General features: G+C 50.4%; 1 protein-coding gene across 2 annotated transcripts in view; it reads left to right on the top strand.

Moving 5' to 3' along the window:
- The first annotated feature begins 3311 nt into the window (after positions 1-3311).
- Positions 3312-17077, top strand: part of PGLYRP4 (peptidoglycan recognition protein 4) — a 47213-nt gene continuing 33447 nt past the window's right edge. Inside the window, exons 1-9 of one of the 2 annotated variants that reach the window (XM_053591771.1) lie at positions 3312-3568; positions 3813-4212; positions 5002-5100; positions 5990-6215; positions 7512-7630; positions 9034-9186; positions 10500-10698; positions 13651-13769; positions 14754-16039. In XM_053591771.1, coding sequence (XP_053447746.1) covers positions 3933-4212; positions 5002-5100; positions 5990-6215; positions 7512-7630; positions 9034-9186; positions 10500-10698; positions 13651-13769; positions 14754-14932 — 1374 coding nt within the window. In that variant the 5' untranslated portion in view covers positions 3312-3568; positions 3813-3932 and the 3' untranslated portion in view covers positions 14933-16039. Of the gene's footprint in view, positions 3569-3812; positions 4213-5001; positions 5110-5989; positions 6216-7511; positions 7631-9033; positions 9187-10499; positions 10699-13650; positions 13770-14753; positions 16040-17077 lie in introns of those variants that run through there. The other variant, XM_053591770.1, reaches the window with a different exon arrangement.

The following is a 17077-nucleotide window of genomic DNA, read 5'->3' as shown; positions in this document are numbered from 1 at the left end:
TCTTTTCAAAAACCATCAATTTTATTTCAGAATATGTCATCTTAATAAAAAGCTTTGTTTGCACATACTGCCAACACATTTTAAAAGGTCCAAATTTTAACAAATAGCATAGACAAATAAATCAGACATTATAAATTATTTTGGCCACAAAAAAAAAAAACTCTTAAAAAATCTGGTTCCAATGCAAGGGCATATGGCACACCTCTTAGGTACAGAACATAACCACAGAAGGGATCCTACTTAACACATGTAAACATTATAACCTAGTTGTTTGTACCCTCACATTAACCTGAAATAAAAAAAAAAAAAGAAAAAACAATTCTGGTTCAATATTCTGCTTGCATATTTCTACATATGCTGTATACATGGTATGTATGTGTATATAGAGAAAGATTTTTTTTTAAGGGAATGGAGTATGGTTTAGCCTACTTTCCCATAGCTATGTAGGAACTACAATGTCCTTTCCTAGCAAGACAAGAAGTGCAAGGTCAGCATTTCTACCAACTAGATGCAACCTCCCACAGCTTCCTGCAAAATGAAGCCCACATGGAGAATCCAAGTCAATATCTGAAGTAGGAAAAATTAACAGTGGTAGAATGGAGGGACTTGATGATGGAGGCCTGGTAGGTGGTCCATGTTCAAGATATGGCCTGGCAGCTTCAGGAGAGACATTTTCTGTGGTTTCCGGTCTGTCTGTTACTGGATTTTGTATACCCTAACCCAAGTCTTTAGCCAACATGAAATTGGATGACAAATGCTTAGTTTGCTCAGAAGTCTGATTGAGTGTACCCTCTCCTCTCCTGCTAAAAGTTTAGGTGAAATTTCTACCCTAAGGGGCAATGTAATTGATTAGACACTTTAGCTGACAGCAGTGACCTCATTTACTAATTCCCTAGATTAGTAAGATTGTTGTTGGAAGTTCTAGTTGGGGGCTGGGTGAGACCTTCTCTACGGAGGCTAGCATTGTGGAGGATTACTCTGTCCAGGGTCTCCCTATGGAGGTAACAGTGGCATCTGGGTGAGGATACCTAGGCAGTAGTTGTGAATGTCTGGGCTATGGGCATTTGCTTGAATCAGATCTAGGTGTAATGATGGCTTGAGGCTGGGGGTCCCTGGTAGAGCATTGGACCTTGGAGAAATGCTCTGGGTCCAGTGGCAGTGGTGGAGACTCAGGGGTGGGATCTTGAGGTCCAGGTGCATGCCAGAATCTAGGGCAAGTGTTGTGGGCCTTGGGGGAGGCTCTGGAGCCACAGGGGAGGAGACTCAGAGCCAGAACTGGGGATGGTGGAGACAGGTTGCATAGGCCAGGAGCCGTTCCACTGATGTGGGGGACTGTGGATGCAGTTGTGTGGGCAGGAGTAAATTCTAGTGGTCCAGGGACCAGGGGGCAGGCTGGGGCCACTGGCTGGTCACATTCTCCCTTGCCCAGGTTTTGCTGAGGCAGTCACATAAGACTTCCCAGGTGGTGCCTGTGGCATCTGAGGCACCTTCTTTGCTCAGAGCCTATGCTGGGAGAGAAGGGATTTCAGCTCCCAGTCACAGGGCATGGCACAGGGGAGCATCTGCTCTGTCAGCTCCCTCTCTGGCAGGTGGGGGTGATGCAAAGGCTACTTCGGAGAAGCCAAGTCCTGAGTAGCACCTGAGAGCTCAGAATGGTGCCCACTGCAGAAAGTCCGCATCAGCAGCCTGCAGAGCCCTGTGGTGCCTGTTCCCAGGATGTCTCTCCACAGAAGCTGAGCAGCTCCTTGACCCATCCAGCAATCTGCGGTGGTGGAAGGAGCCCCCTCACAGCTAGGGCTGCACTGCCTATGGGATGAGCATGGCACCCCAGGGCTCTATACCCCTGCTTTTCCCCATGCGTGGTTGCTTCCCCACACAGCCCTTTACTTTCTGTCTTGGGTCACTTCTCTGAAGTTTTACACCAGACATCCTCAAACTGCGGCCTGTGGGCCACATGAAGCGGTGTGAATTGTATTTGATCCCGTTTTGTTTTTTACTTCAAAATAAGATAGGTGCACTGTGCATAGGAATTTGTTCATAGCTTTTTTTTTAAACTATAGTCCAGCCCTCCAACAGTCTGAGGGACAGTGAATTCGCCCCCTGTTTAAAAAGTTTGAGGACACCTGTTTTACACTGTTCTCTCCAAGAAGAGCCATCCGTAGGTGGGCATCCGGTCTTTCCACCGTGCTCCACAGCTCCTGGGGGTCAGTCTCTGCTGATATCTTGCTGCTTCTTGTTCTGCTCCCCAACTTCTTGTGGAGTCTCAGGTAGGTTCTGGCACTTTTCTCTCAGGATTATACCTGAGCTCTGTGTGTGTGGGTTTTTTTTTTTTTTTAAATCTAAATCTTTTCCTTCTTTCTGAGATGATCTGGTGACCTGTGTCTCTAGTCAGCCATCTCCTACACCTGTTATTATCACCACTGATCTCATCAGTGAAGTCTTCAGGTATTGGGAACGTCAAGCTCATGTTGGCAGACACAAATATTCCAAAATTCGAATTTTTGCTTGAAAGCTCCAATTTTATTATGCTGACAAATTCTATTATTGTTGTTGTCTATTATCATTGTTTTTCCTTGAAGCGAAAGCCTCATTTTGTTCATTATCAAGAAAATGTCTCCCGTATATACAAGTACCAGTCTCCGTACTTTGTTCTATGCTATTTCTCATGGTGTTCCATGAAAAAAGTGGCTGGTTTGGTTTAAACCACACAAGTGCTTTATCTGAGTTAATCAGTGGTGAGCTCGAATGGAAGGTGGCTGAGTGCTGATTGGAACATGGTCTTGAGCTAGGAGTGTGCTAGGGGCTGTAGACTCCGGGCATGTGGGAGGCTTCCTGTGAAGGGAGGCAGTTTGACGTTGAGGGTTGGGTGTGGCAGGAGGATGATGGACAGACTTATAGGCTACAAGGACCAGAATTAGGAATAGTTGGCTGCCTTCTGGGGATGTACCCTTCAATTTCTACCCCCTCCATCCTGTCCTGGCTGATGCCCCTGGTGCAAAAGGGCGGGGCATCAGGCTAGAATGAGGGGCATCGGGTGAAGGGGGCGGGGCACTGGTGAGTGGGCTCCGCCCACGGCCTTCAGACTCCCGGAGCAGACCTTCCTGCGCAGGAAGTTCCCAGATGTCAGACCAACCCTCAGCCCCCACAGGCATCCCCAGGTTGGCCAGGCTGGGAGGGCTGGGGATGAGGAAGGAGCTCAGGGAGGAGTGTTGGGCAATCGTGCTCTTTCCCAGGGAGGAGGTGCCTGGACTTATTCACAGGGCGGGGACCCAGGTGCCGTCAGCCTGAGTTTCCGTCGGTGCTGTGGGCACAGCTGGCTCGGGGCCTCAGACCTCTGCCCTCCTCCTGCCCTGTCCCTTCTGTTAGGAATCCCAGGCTGTCCTCTTGTCTGAGAAGCCAGAGCCCCAGCGCTCCACTGCCAGGGAGGGAGTGCCTGGCAGTGGAGGCAGCAGCTGGAGGAGAGGGCAGGGTCTGGGGGCCGAGTCTGGAAGGGAAGGAGCTGCTGGCCAACGAGGGGTGAGCCGGCTGCTCCCTGACCTGCTGGGCTGGGATCACACAGGACACACAGGTATTTCTGCAGTGGAGTGTGTTTCCTCTTCATAAGCCTGTCCCACTGTAGGGGCTGGAGTCCACTGGATGGAGTGTTAAGATCAGATTTCTTCTGCTAGAACTGGGACCCATTCCCCTCCTGTACCCGCTGGCCAGGCCTGTCCCCACTGGGAGGGAATACCCTGCATTAGATCTCTCCAGGTGAATCTGGATTTCATGGTTGTACCATTCTCAGATCTAACTTCCTCCATCCTTAAAAACAGGGGTGAACAATCCTACATCACAGGATTAGTGTGTGGATTGACAAGACTGCGTGTGCAAGTGTGTACACAGGCCCCACACACAGTAGGCTCTCAACGAACTTGAGCAACCAGGGTAATTGGATGAAGTTGCTGAGCATGTGTCACGTACCAAGGACTGAGAAGCCCCAGCCAGGTGCTGGCCTCCAGGGGGCCTTCAGGGCGCTGGGGGCAGGGGCAGCTGGGCATAAGGTGGTTGGCGTGGGGGCTGCCTGGTTTGCAGAATGCAGACATGTTACCAAGGGCTGTGCTGCTCCCAGGGTTGCCATCCACACTTGCACACTTGCCCGGTCAGTGTCCTGGGCCCACGTGAGGATGCTGCTGTGTTTTCTTATCTTCTCCAGTCTGGGTCTCCAAGTCTGGGGTAAGTTTTCTTTTCCTAGACTGAAGAGCAACTGAGAAGGGTCTTCCTAAAATCTTAGAACAGGTTTTGTTTATAGCATAGAACTCAGAGTCGACAGACCCAAGTTCTAGTCCTTTCCCTGACTCTAGTGGTGATGACTTTAAACAAGTGATTCAGTTCTTTTTACCTTAATTTTACATCTGAAAATTGAAATAAGGTTATAACCTCCTAGACTTGTTGTGGGAATCAAATGGGATAATGCACATGAAGAACAAAGCTCTTGGGCAGTAAAGGCAAATAAATAGCTATATTTATATTATTCTGATGTCAATCAGAGTCTAACCTCTGAGTTGGGCTTCTGCACATCAATGAGAGAAAGTTTGTTGGGGGAAGGATGTCAGTGGAAACCCCCAACCCTACCGTGCTTGGGGGAAGGATGTTAGTGGACACCTCCACCCCCACCATCCTTGGAGCAGGAGCATAGACACAGCAAGTGCCCCCAGAATCAATCCTGGGGGGGGCGGCAATCCTGATCCACACAGGCAATACTAACCCCTCTCCCAGACTTCCCTCACTGCTCTGGTCAAACTCACAGCCAAGAGCTCTGTGGCTTTGAAGCGCCTGAGTATGTTTGCAAGTGCTTTTTGCTAATTGAGTGTGTAGCTGAAGCTCATGAGAAAAACATAATATTTCCAACTTCCTGCCCTTTCCTATTAACTGTCACCCTGGGGCACTGCCTTGCTAGAGCCTGTGTTGATACTGAGCTCTGTGAACTCTTTCTCTGATGAGAAATGTAATGTTCCTTTGCAGGTGATTCCTCTTGGGGCAAAACACAAGCTAAGCAGACATCAGAGGGGCTGCAGTACCTGTTTGGCAACATCTCCCAGCTCATTGAGAAAGGCAAACTGGGTCTCAATGGTGAGGAAGCGTGGGGACCAGCTGGGTTTTTTTTTTTTTTTTAATTAAATCATAGCTGTGTATAATAATGCAATCATGAGGTACAATGCTGGTTTTATATACAGTTTGAAATATTTTCATCGAACTGGTTAACATAGCCTTCATGGCATTTTCTTAGTTACTGTGTTTCAGACTTTTATATTCTACATTATGTGACCAGCAACGTCTCTGAAGTCTGCAGAGCCACCTGTCTGTAGAGTGGCATGGGTGAATGGGGTTGAGGGGCAGAGAGTAACACCAGACGCCACCTGCATGGATTGTCTTAGGTCCTTGGGGAAGTGGGGTGGTGCTGGGAGGGGATAGAAACCCAGGAAAGGGAAAAGCAGCCTCTGCAGACAGGGACCCCTTGGCTTGAGGGTGGAGACCCAGACCCTGTCTCGAGCAGTCCTTAGACTAAGGGGGAGACATAGCCCCTGCTCAGAGGCAGCCCCAGGCTGGGGAGATGTAGCTCCCATGTAGTATGTGTGGTTACAGCTGGTCAGCAAGCACACACTGAGGGCGTGAGCACTGAAGTGAAGCTGAGTGAGGCTGCTCAGGGCTTCCCCAGGGATAAGCAGGAGAGACTGATGCCCCCATAAGTGTGGGCTGGGCCAGAGAAGGGAGGAGCTGGATGATGGGGTCTGTCTTTGGAGGATGTCCCAGATGGGGGAGCAAAGCACCTAGGTTCCCTGGTTGGTGTGGCCTGTGTTGGGGTGAGTGCTGCTGACATGGGGACATGGAGGAGGGCAGGGGAGGGTGCACCTCCTTGCTGAAGGCTTCTTTCTAGGACAGACTAGCACACACTGGCTCTGCTCCTGTGGCCCAGGTGGTTAATGGGCAACCCTGGAGTAGCCGCACTCAGTGACATCCCCATGGCTCTCCACAGATGTCTCTGCCATGGTCTCACGCAAGGAGTGGGGGGCAGAGGCTGTGGGCTGCAGTACTCAGCTGACTACGCCAGTGGATGTCCTCATTATACACCATGTTCCTGGGCTGCAGTGTCACGACCAGACCGGGTGCAGTCAGAGGCTGTGCGAGTTGCAGGCCCACCACGCCCACAGCAACGGCAGGTGTGACGTGGCCTACAAGTAAGGGGCTGGGCCTGGGCCGAGTCTCGGCATCGACACTGCTGCCCTGGAGGGCTTCTCCTGTCCCTTCTCATCTCTTTTCCTCATTTTCTGGGTTGTAGTTATGTAAGTTTTATAATGAATAAAATATTTAAAACCCCAGTGACATTCTGGGTCTTTTGGAGATTTTAGTGAGATCCCTGCCTGAGATCTCCCCAAAGGAAGCAGGGGGTTTGAGTGAAAACCACACTCTCTGCCCTTCCAGCCTGAGGTGCGCATAGCATCTGAGTTACAATAACTTCTATCTGCACAAGGGCGTCTGCTTCTCAACAGCTCTGAGGTTGGGAGGCAAGTGTTGCCTTGCCCTTGCTACAGGAGAGGGGACCGGAGGGCGGGAAGTCGTCTGATTTCCTGAAGTGGCTTTTTGCCCACAGCGTGTTCCTCCCCAGCAGGCAACCTAATTGGTTGCCCTAATGGTCACTCTGGTAGGCCCTGCTGCTGCCTGTGCTGCATGTCCTTGGCCTGCCTCTGACTCTGGCTGGCTGTGGACAGTTCTTGATGCGGTGATGGTATCCCTCCTCAAGGACCGGTATGTCTCTCTTTCCTGCTTCATGCTTTCCCCAGCCCCTGATGTCAAAGAGGAAGGGATGCCCACCGGGGGCAGGAATTGGTGGGTAGCTCCCTTGCCCTGACTTCTCTCAGGGACGACTCTAAAGTGCATACTCACAGTTCCCTGCAAGGCCAGGGGTGAGGGTGGGCCAGGTGGCTGCTGTGAGCCAGCCTATCTTTGCACACTTGCTGGGTTTCTCTCTTCTGTCTCCGTCTCCTTGCTCCTTCACTCGGGCTTCCAGGATCCCTTCTCAAGTAAGTGCCTGTGTCCACATCCTGCCTCAGGCACTACCTCACAGGCAGTTACCTGGCAGGGCAACACAGGCAGCATGAGCTTTGGGAGAGGGAGGAGGACTGTGTTTAAGAAAACATGGTGGCCAAGAAGAGCCTTCCTTCCAGTGGTTGGTTGGGTAGGTTACTGTGGAGGGTCCAGGACCTCTCCTCTTTCCAAGTGTGCAGGGTGATTCATTTAAGACTCTGGCACCTGAGCAAGGGAGGGAGGTGTGGAGTGTGGGAGTAGGTCCTTCTGAATTCTAAGGACTGGTACAAATGACTTGGTCTTTCCATTGTCTGGGAAGAGTCCACACAAGTTCCTTTTAGTGGGCATAGCTTGAGCCCTCCCCCCCTTATGAGGCTGGGTACGAGGGTTCCTCTCTCAGGAATGTGCTACAGTGCCAGCCATCAAACCCATTACCTCTGTTCCCACAGCTTCCTGGTGGGGGACGATGGCAGGGTGTATGAAGGTGTCGGCTGGAATGTCCAAGGGATGCACACCCAAGGTTACAACAACATCTCCCTGGGCTTTGCCTTCTTCGGCACTAAGGAAGGTAATGACCTTCTCCGAAGAGTTCTTCATTCCTTTGTGTCAGGCATCCGTGAAATGCCCTGTCTCAGCGGCCACTCTGCTCTCTCCTCAGCCTTCCCTGAAGACCCACTCTCTCTCGGAATTGCTCCTCATTGACTCCCCCGACACAACCCTGCAGTGGGGCCTCCTCCTGCTCTGGGTTCCTTCCCCAGTCTGCAGCAGGCTCCTCTTCCTCTGGCCCTCTCACCAGTGAGGTGCTAACGCATTGTCTTCCTACAAGGCTGTCCTCCTCTCCCGTGGGCCCTCTTTCTCTGCAACTCTCATGGTGCTGCATCTGCAGGTTGTGTGCTTTCTGAATTAGGGATTAGGCCCCTAATCCTTCTCTCTATTAGTCCCAGATTTTCTAGACATTTTTTAAAAACCACTCTGAGGCCTATAATCTCTGACTCCCTTTCACTGCCTTCTAGTCAATTGCTCCAAGTCTCACCCCCGCCCCTCTCCCACAACCTTCACCCCAACACACACATCCCAGCACCACAGGCACCCAACAAATACATCCCAGCACCACCTGCACCCCAACACATACATCCCAGGACCACCTGCACCCCAACACACACCTCTCAGCACCACCTGCACCCCAACACACAAATCCCAGGACGACCTGCACCCCTACACATACATCCCAGCACTATTCCTTTGAATTTGTGCACTCTTCCCTGCTGACAGAGATCTTGCCTATCTACTTTTTCATTTCCTCCTCCCAATACCTTTTGACATAGTGTGAGTAGATTTTATAATCCCTGTTTTGCAAAGGTGTGTCTAAGCTTCAGAGAGGTGAATGACCCAAGTGGCGCAGCAGGAGGAGAGGAGCAGCTGGAGCCCACGTCAGCTCTGCCCACCCCCTGGTGGGCTCTAGCAGGCAGAGCTGTTTGTGTTCTACTTGTTTTTTCCCCGTTACTACTCGTTGCCACTTGTTAGCTTGGGATCTTGAGTGAGTTCCCTCTTGGAGTCTCAAGTTTCCCTTTATGAATAAGGGGGCTCACAGAGGCATCTACTCCAGAAGTTTGTGGTGGGGATGAAATGAGGTCATGCGGGGAGGAGCCTGGAACGTGCCCAGAGGGGCCTACTGAGTGGAAGCCCTGACCTGGATGGGCAGGTGCTCCTGAGCCTGGGACTGCCTCTGCACTCTTCTTGGGAAAGGCACAAGTGAATGGAGTCTCGGCAGGTGTTTGGGAAAGGACTTCATCCACAGCATTGGAGGGTCTTGTCCAGGCAGATCTCTGACTTTCTGGCTCACAGAGGAATGATCTGCTCCCCTCCTTCCCTTTCAGTGCCATGTGGGACTGGCCTGACATCTCACCCTCCCTGAGGTGTTCCCTGAATCTCAGGCCAGACCAAGGCCTCCCACAGAGTGCTTTCTTCCAGGCCACAGCCCCAGCTCTGCTGCCCTGTCAACCATGGAGGGCCTCATTTCCTCTGCTGTCCAGAAGGGACACCTGGCATCCAGGTACATTCAGCCGCTTCTTGTGAAAGGTGAGAACTGCCTGGTCCCTCAGCAGAAGGAGAGTCTGAAGAAAGGTAAGACCTTCTGCTCTGCTGGACCTCCTTCCAGACCCTGCTCACTAACTCTCAAACACTACCAAGAGTGACCCTGTCAGGGGGCTCTCCTGGGATTCCTTCTGATGGACAACTGTCACTCAACTGTCTGAACCTTCAGGGTGGCAACCTTGAGAAGGACCCTGAAGGCCACCTCTTTATCCCTTGATTTCTAAACCTATAGAGCCAGGGTACGGTGCCTGGGGTCATACATGCACACTTATTTCTTCAATCCTGGACAGATATTTACTGAGCACCTGTTAGACCTTGAGGATATATGAAAACACAAAAATCCCTGACCTCATGAAGCGTCAATCTAGAGGGCAGAGAAAGACAATAAACAAACAAACAAGGAGCATATTTGGTATGATATATGGTGAAAAGTTCTCTGGAGGACAAAGAAAGCATGGAAAAGGATCAGAGCTATTTGTACACACATTTCTGCATTTACACGCTCATATACAAACACACATCTCTGAATGCAAAACCAGAACAACACTAATAGACTGAAGTACTAAAGAAAACTTAAGGCCCACACTTTCCTCTAGGACTTTTATCATTTCGTGTTTTAGATTAAAATCTTTTATCCATCATGAGTCAATTTTTGTAAGTGGTGAGAGATGAGGGGCACCACTAAATTTGGACTTTACCTAACAAATGCAACAATATAACCTAATCATCTGCACCCTCATACTAAACTAAAATTAAAAAAATAAATAAAGGGAGGCGCCTGTGGCTCAAAGGAGTAGGGCGCCAGCTCCGTATGCTGGAGGTGGCAGGTTCAAACCAGCTCTGGCCAGAAACTGCAATAAATAAATAAATAAATAGGGTGGTGCCTGTGACTCAAGGAGTAGGATGCTGGCCCCATATACTGGAGGTGGTGGGTTCAAACCCGGCCCTGGCCAAAAATAAATAAATAAAGAAATAAACAAAAAGAAAAAACTTTTTAAATGAAGAGTTTAACACAATTCAGGTAATAAAAGGTAGACCTTGTTTTGGGTTTAACAAACAGAAACCCCCCCAAAAGTATAAATTTGGTCTCTGCCTTTGGACTAGTGACATCTGTCCATATGAACTGAAAGAGTTTTATGGATTACAAATGACTCTCAAAGAGAGGGTTTCAGAATAAAACACCCATGGAAGGCAGGTGCTCCCAAGTCCTGCAGTCAGGGCCAGGGTGGGTGCCCAAAGGTGGGGGGTGCCGAGGATCCTGAGGTGTGCGTTGGCCTCAGTAGGGAGATGGCTGACATGGGTGAGCAAAAATGAATCCTCCACGGCTCTTTGTCCCTCCACAGGTTGTCCCAGTAGTGTCCCGCGGTCTGTTTGGGGGGCCAGGGAGGCCTACTGCCCCAGGATGAACCTCCCAGCTAAGTATGCCATCATCATCCACACTGCTGGGAGGACATGCAATGTGTCGGAGGAGTGCTGCCTGCTGGCCCAGGACATCCAGTCCCTCCAGATGGACACATTCAAGTTATGCGATATTGGCTATAAGTAAGTGGACCTGAGCATGGCAGGCTCCTCTTCCTTTGGGGGCAGAAACTGAACCTCTGAAACAAAGGGAGGGCTAATATTTGCTGAGCATGCACCACGGTAGCTGGTGGTGGGGGGTGGGGGAGTGTGAGGTGAAGTGGTGGGCTGGTGGTGCTGTGAATGACCTCATTCCTCCTTACACAGTCCTGGGTGGGCCTCCCCCTGAGCGTGCTCCCAAGTGTGCACCTTTTAGAGGTAGTAATTGACATGATGGGTGCCAAGACTTTCCTGAACAGACATTAGAGGAAGCAGTGTGTGTGCAAGACTGTGAAACCAGTAAAAAGGTAATCAGAAGGCTGTGTCTTTGACATGTAGTCACTTCCCACTGCTCAGTGCCTCTCATGTGGCCATGGCCTGAAGCTCTTCCCTTTTGCTGTAGCCTGCTATTTCTCTGATTCTAGAAACTGTCACTTTCTTTGGAGAGAGTGTCCTTTCCGTCTGAAAGCAAGGAGAGACCAGATCATGCTTGTCCATTTCTCTAATGCCAGGGTCTGTGATTCTTTAATAAAGAACACATTAACCTAATGGGAGAATAAAAATTCATTGTTTTATTTTAATGGGTCTCAAAATTCTGTGACAAATTTTCGATCAAAGCTTTTCCATTAAAAAGTATTGATTTAAAAAACGAATGAAACTGCTATCCACACATACAAATAGTCCACAGAACGGTAGAAGCTTCTTGAAGGGTGTGTTCAGAGATCGCTGATAGGACATCTGTGGTCAGACCTCATCTAATGTCCCGTCAGAAACAATCACACTAAACCTTAGGTGTCAGGACAGGCCAGTATTAGGCCATCTGGCATTTGTACACATTCATGGAAGGATCCCCTGACATTGGGGGAATTCATGATTTTAGAGGGTGGGGCTGGATTTTAGTCTCCTTCTGTCCCCAAGCCAGGCACTTTTGTGCCAGAGGTAACCTGCATGGCCATGTGCAGGGACCCCATCCTAGATGGATTTGCCATTGCTAATGTATGCTTCAGAGCTGACTGTCCTCTCTCTGTGCCCATTTTAGCAGCAATCCCTTTGTGATAGGAGAGGACCTTCCCTCTGACATCTATCATCTGTTGGGAGCTGCTAAGTGCTCACTGGTTCTTACAGGATTATTCCAGCACTGCTCTCTTCAGTTAGAGTGGATACCCGAAAACTGACTACATACCTGGAAATCTTGAACTGGAACATGGCAGCAGCTGATGTGCAGCCTCTTTTCTCTTTTCCACTCAGGTTTCAGGGGACTTGTCCCTTGACTTTTGACCTGTTGTGTCCCCTTCTATTGTAACTTCATGACTGTGTCAATGCTTATGTTGAGATGGCCTGTAGTTAGGATTAAACACTCACTTGCTCATAAATTATAATTCACAGAAGACATGATAGAGCATGTCCTCTGTGTGGGCACAAGGCCAAGCTCTGGGAACACCACCAGCCATGGCAAAGCAATCGTCCTTGCCTTCACTGGAGTTAATGCTTTACTGAGAGAGAAAAATAATTAAATAAGAGGTCCTAGCAGGGTAGCTGAAGTATCATGATGGGGCACAGGAAGGGAACATAGGAGGCCTAGATCATGGCGGGATGGTGCAAGGGGCTATGCCCTGGGCCAGCAGCAGGCCAGCGGACCTCACAGGGACAGGGGTGGGGCGAGTGAGGTGGGACAGCGGGGAGGAGCCTCTGCAGGAGGCCTGAGTTCCTTCTTAGAGGATCTGAGAGAAGTTTAGTATGACAAATACAGATGCTGGAGTGGGAGTAAGGCCTTCAGGGGTCTGATCAGGAGGATCTTGTAACTCCGACTGGGGAGTTGGGACGGTGCTGAGGACTGAGAAGAGGGCTTTGACATGGCAATACTGGGATTCAGACAGACCAGTCTGGCTGTTGCTTCAGGAATGCATTAGAAAAGGGTAAAAGTGGTAAAAAGGGTAAAAGGGTGTGATCTGGGGGCTGGGCAGCCTTGCAGGCAGGACAGGGTGGTGATGGGGGGCAGTAAGAGGAGTGGAGGAACTGAGTGGGTGGAGGAGGCCAGCGCTTCACAGCGATGGTGCGGGGCCAGATGGAGGAAGTGGGACACCATGCCCAGCCCTGGGTGGGGGGTGGTAAAGGGTGCATGTGTGTGTGTGTGTGTGTGGCTGACGCCTGCATTATCGTCTGGGGTGAGTGGGCGGCAGTGCCTTTCACCCAGATAGGGACCCCAGAAAAGGAAACCTGCGAAGAAGGTGGTCCCATTGTGAACGTGTGGCCTTCCATGGACTGCAACTGAAGCTAAGGAAGTGGCTGGGTCAGTCCTCAGAGGAGAGGTCAAGTGAGGAGACAAGAGGGCTTAGAGCAGCAGTCTGAGGAACCCCACATTTAGGAAGAGAGCACAGGATGATGAGGTGCAGGGTGCAGCCAGGGAGGAAGAAGGCTCCAGAGCGCTGTCCTTGCGGTGGAGGTGGGGAGGAGAAGGTCTGCAGGAGGGGAGAGGCAGGTGGGGCGCATGCGCAGGGAGAAGGGCCTGCTGTCCTCAGCGGCAGGAAGTCTTGGGTCATGTGGGGGAACGCCCCCTAGTGGCGGGGAAAGGCCCATGCTGCCGCTGCAGTGCTCTCTGCTTACCCGGCACGTGGGTGGTGGGGCAGTGCTGGAGCCAGATGGACACGTGCTGGCTGGCTGCTAGGGGTTCAGAAATTTTGAGAGGCAGCCCAAAGTCAGCTCTAGTGGGAGTTTTGGGGCATAGAAATCAGCAAACGCTGCGAATCAGGATCCCTTTCGCACCCTGGCTCCGTCTCCCAGGCTGGCATACTGGGATAGGAAACGTGAAGACTGGGCCTTATTGTCCCTGTGACACAGTCTTAGAAGGTGATAGATAAGCAAAGTCTGACAGGTGAGGGCACCGACCAGTTAATGAATGAGTGCCTCCCTTTCATGCTGGTCTCTTTCTCCCTCCAGCTTCCTTGTGGGCCAGGATGGCCTCATTTACGAAGGGGTGGGCTGGAACACCCAGGGATCCCGCACCCCTGGCTACAACGACATTGCTCTGGGCATCGCCTTCATGGGCACCTTCACAGGTAAGTGGCCAATGTGGGCAGTAGGATCATGGTCTGGCATTTTAGGAGGAGCATCTGACACAGACAGTCCCAGGCTCAGGCATCAATTCAGCACCTGCAGAGCTCATCACACTCAGCCAAGTGTCTCTCTCTTCCAGTACCTAAGGAACATGAGAAGCAAAGGGAAAAACTGTGCAAAATTTCAGTTCCTCTTATTCAGCAGATTGCATCCCTTCCTGGTTATAGCAGCAATGTGGGGACACCTTGCCTTATACGCCAAAGCCATACTGAGTCCTCATCTGCACTGAGTGCCCATGGCATTTTCCTGGCCTAGGGCTCTTGACCAGAGTTTGTTTAGACTCCAGGGCCTTTGGCTGAGCCTCTGGAAGTAGGAGGCCATGTCATTGGGGCTGGTTCAGGCTTTTGCTGCAATGGGCACTGGTGGGGCCGGGTGGTGAGCTCAGGGCTGTGCCAGCAGGTGGGGATGGGCACAGGACTGGTGCGAAGGGCACAGGCAGCACACCTATGGCCAGAGCAGGACCTCTCCCACTTGGCCTGATTGACATATTGGCTCAGACAATTCTTTGTTGGGGACCATCCTGTTCTGGGGTGTTTGGCAGTATCCATGGCTTTTACCAACTAGAGGACAATAGCATCAGCCTGACTCCCAGTTTTGACAGCCAAAAATGTCTCTAGGAATTGTTGAATGTCCCTCAGGTGGCTAAATTGCCCCCTCATAGAGAACTCCCTGGTTAAACTTTTGTAGCAGATTAAGGCTTTGTATCGTCCCAGAATTGTCTATATTATCTTAGCCTCAGCCCTTTTGATTTAAGAAAATGTTTGCACTGAGAAATGTGAAATCTTGGCCTGGTTTTCTGTCTGTCTATAGGGTAGATATACTAGCTTGGTGGTTGGGGGAGTGGGCTGGGTGGGGTCTGAGAAGTGTCTCTCACCCTGGGCAGGATGCACTGGAAAACTGAGTGATGGGCCGGCCATGTTTTGCAGCTTTCCCTCCCAATGCTGTGGCGCTGGAAGCAGCCCAGGCCCTGATCCAGTGCGCCGTGGTCAAGGGGTACCTGGCTCCTGACTACCTGCTGGTGGGCCACAGCGATGTGACCAGCACCCTGTCCCCTGGGCAGGCTTTGTACAATATCATCAGCACCTGGTCTCACTTCAAGCACTGAGGGGCCCTGGACCCTTCCCAAACTGCCTGTCCCTGCTGCTGGCTCACCTGTCCTCATGACCCACCCTGGGTCCCCTCCCCTGCCAGCCCAGCCTGTACCCTCCCTCAGGTTAGGATGACCATGTCCTCTCCTGCTGGCATCCTCCAGGGGCCCCATGCCTATGGCTGGGCACACATAGCCCTCTGAGTCTGAGCCCAGCCGGCCTTGCCCTTCACCTTCCTTTCTCAGCCCATCTTGCTGTGCTTCTGTCTCCCTGCATGCGCCCCTGCCTGGTGGCCCCCTGCTGTCTACACATGCCCAGGCGGCTGTGCCTGCCCTTCCTCTCTGTGCACGTGCAGTGGGATGTGCATGGATGCACCTCTTGTTCCAGGCCCATGGTTGTTTGTAGGTGTGTCAGTCCTTTCCGCAGGGCTGAGAGCTTCTCCAAGGGAGGAACTGTACTTTGTTTCTCTCTGTGTCCTCGGTTCCTCAGAGTGTCTGAATTTAACAGAAATAGACGAGTAAATTAATGAGTGAGTGGTTGCCTTGCCCATCTGCTGTAATCCCCTCTTTGGGGAGCCCCTGTCCCACTCGTTCCTGTTCCCAGGCTCAGAGCTGGCTCTGGTTGCTTGTCTGTAATGGGTGCTGTTTTTCTAGGGTCTCCTAGGTGGGGATAGGGAAGAGGAAAGAGGAATGGGTGTTTTGTGTGTGGTAGGAGAATATAGGAGTTGACCAATCAAAAGAGGTAGAAAAACTGCAAACCAAGACCTGGTAAAAACCACAGATGGGGCAGACTGGAGCATGGGAGCCAGGGAACTCTGAATGTCCTCAACTGATGGGGTGGAGAGCTGGTCATTACCATCTAAATAGCATTGGGGTTTTGACCCACCACGGGCTTTTAAAATGAATTCTGGGTAAACAGGTGTGCATAGGTGAAGAAATCTGTCAATCACCCAAAGGCAGGAAATGGAGGTCCTACCTATTGAAGGGAGGGGCCTTCAGCTCATCATAGAAAACAAATGTGTCCTAAGAGGCAGGGTTGTCAGGGGTCAGGGTCATCTCCACTCTTAGAGACAGACCTGTTCCGTCTCTGCAGTGTACTGTACTTAATAAAACTTTGTGCTTGGATTACGTGTATCTGCTTGGCCTGATCATTGGGTTTGTCAGCTCCACCCTGGTAATGATACCTTGGTAGTGGGGTAAGACCCAGGTAAAACGAACCTGACAGTTCCTTGCATCCCTGTCCCCTTAGAGCACCGAGTGGGCAGGGACCATGTGCTCCTCCAGGGCCAGACCAGGGCTGTGTCCACACAAGCTGCCCAGTGCCCTTGCTCAGCCCATCCCTCCTGCATGCTGGAGGCAGATCTTGTGTTCCTTTTTTTTCTATGGGTCTTGGTCTAGAAAAAAGGGAGGACTACAAGAGGAAAACTAAAGGTTTGCTTTGTTAAAAAATTTTTTTTCTTTTTTTTATTATTAAATCATAGCTGTGTACATTAATGCGATCATGGGGCACCATACACTTGTTTTATAGACCATTTGACACATTTTCATCACACTGGTTAACATAGCCTTCCTGGCATTTTCTTAGTTATTATGTTAAGACATTTACATTCTACTTTTACTAAGTTTCACATGTACCCTTGTAAGATGAACCGCAGATGTGATCCCATCAATCACCCTCCCTTCGCTCACCTCCCCTCTCCCTCCCCTCCCTTTCTCCCTTCCCCCTATTCTTAGGTTATAACTGGGTTATAGCTTTCATATGAAAGCCATAAATTAGTTTCATAGTAGGGCTGAGTACATTGAATACTTTTTCTTCCATTCTTGAGACACTTTACTAAGAAGAATATGTTCCAGCTCCATCCATGTAAACATGAAAGAGGTAAAGTCTCCATCTTTCTTTAAGGCTGCATAATATTCCATGGTGTACATATACCACAATTTATTAATCCATTCGTGGATCGATGGGCATTTGGGCTTTTTCCATGACTTAGCAATTAGGAATAGGGCTGCAATAAACATTCTGGTACAAATATCTTTGTTATGACATGATTTTTGGTCTTCTGGGTATATGCCTAGTAGAGGAATTATAGGATTGAATGGCAGATCTATTTTTAGATCTCTAAGTGTTCTCCAAACATCTTTCCAAAAGGAATGTATTAATTT

The sequence above is a fragment of the Nycticebus coucang genome, chromosome 5 (assembly GCF_027406575.1).
Source record: "Nycticebus coucang isolate mNycCou1 chromosome 5, mNycCou1.pri, whole genome shotgun sequence".
In the NCBI taxonomy this organism is placed as follows: domain Eukaryota; kingdom Metazoa; phylum Chordata; class Mammalia; order Primates; family Lorisidae; genus Nycticebus; species Nycticebus coucang.
The sequence above is the reverse complement of the archived record's forward strand: the minus strand, read 5'-3'. Positions and strand labels throughout refer to the sequence as shown.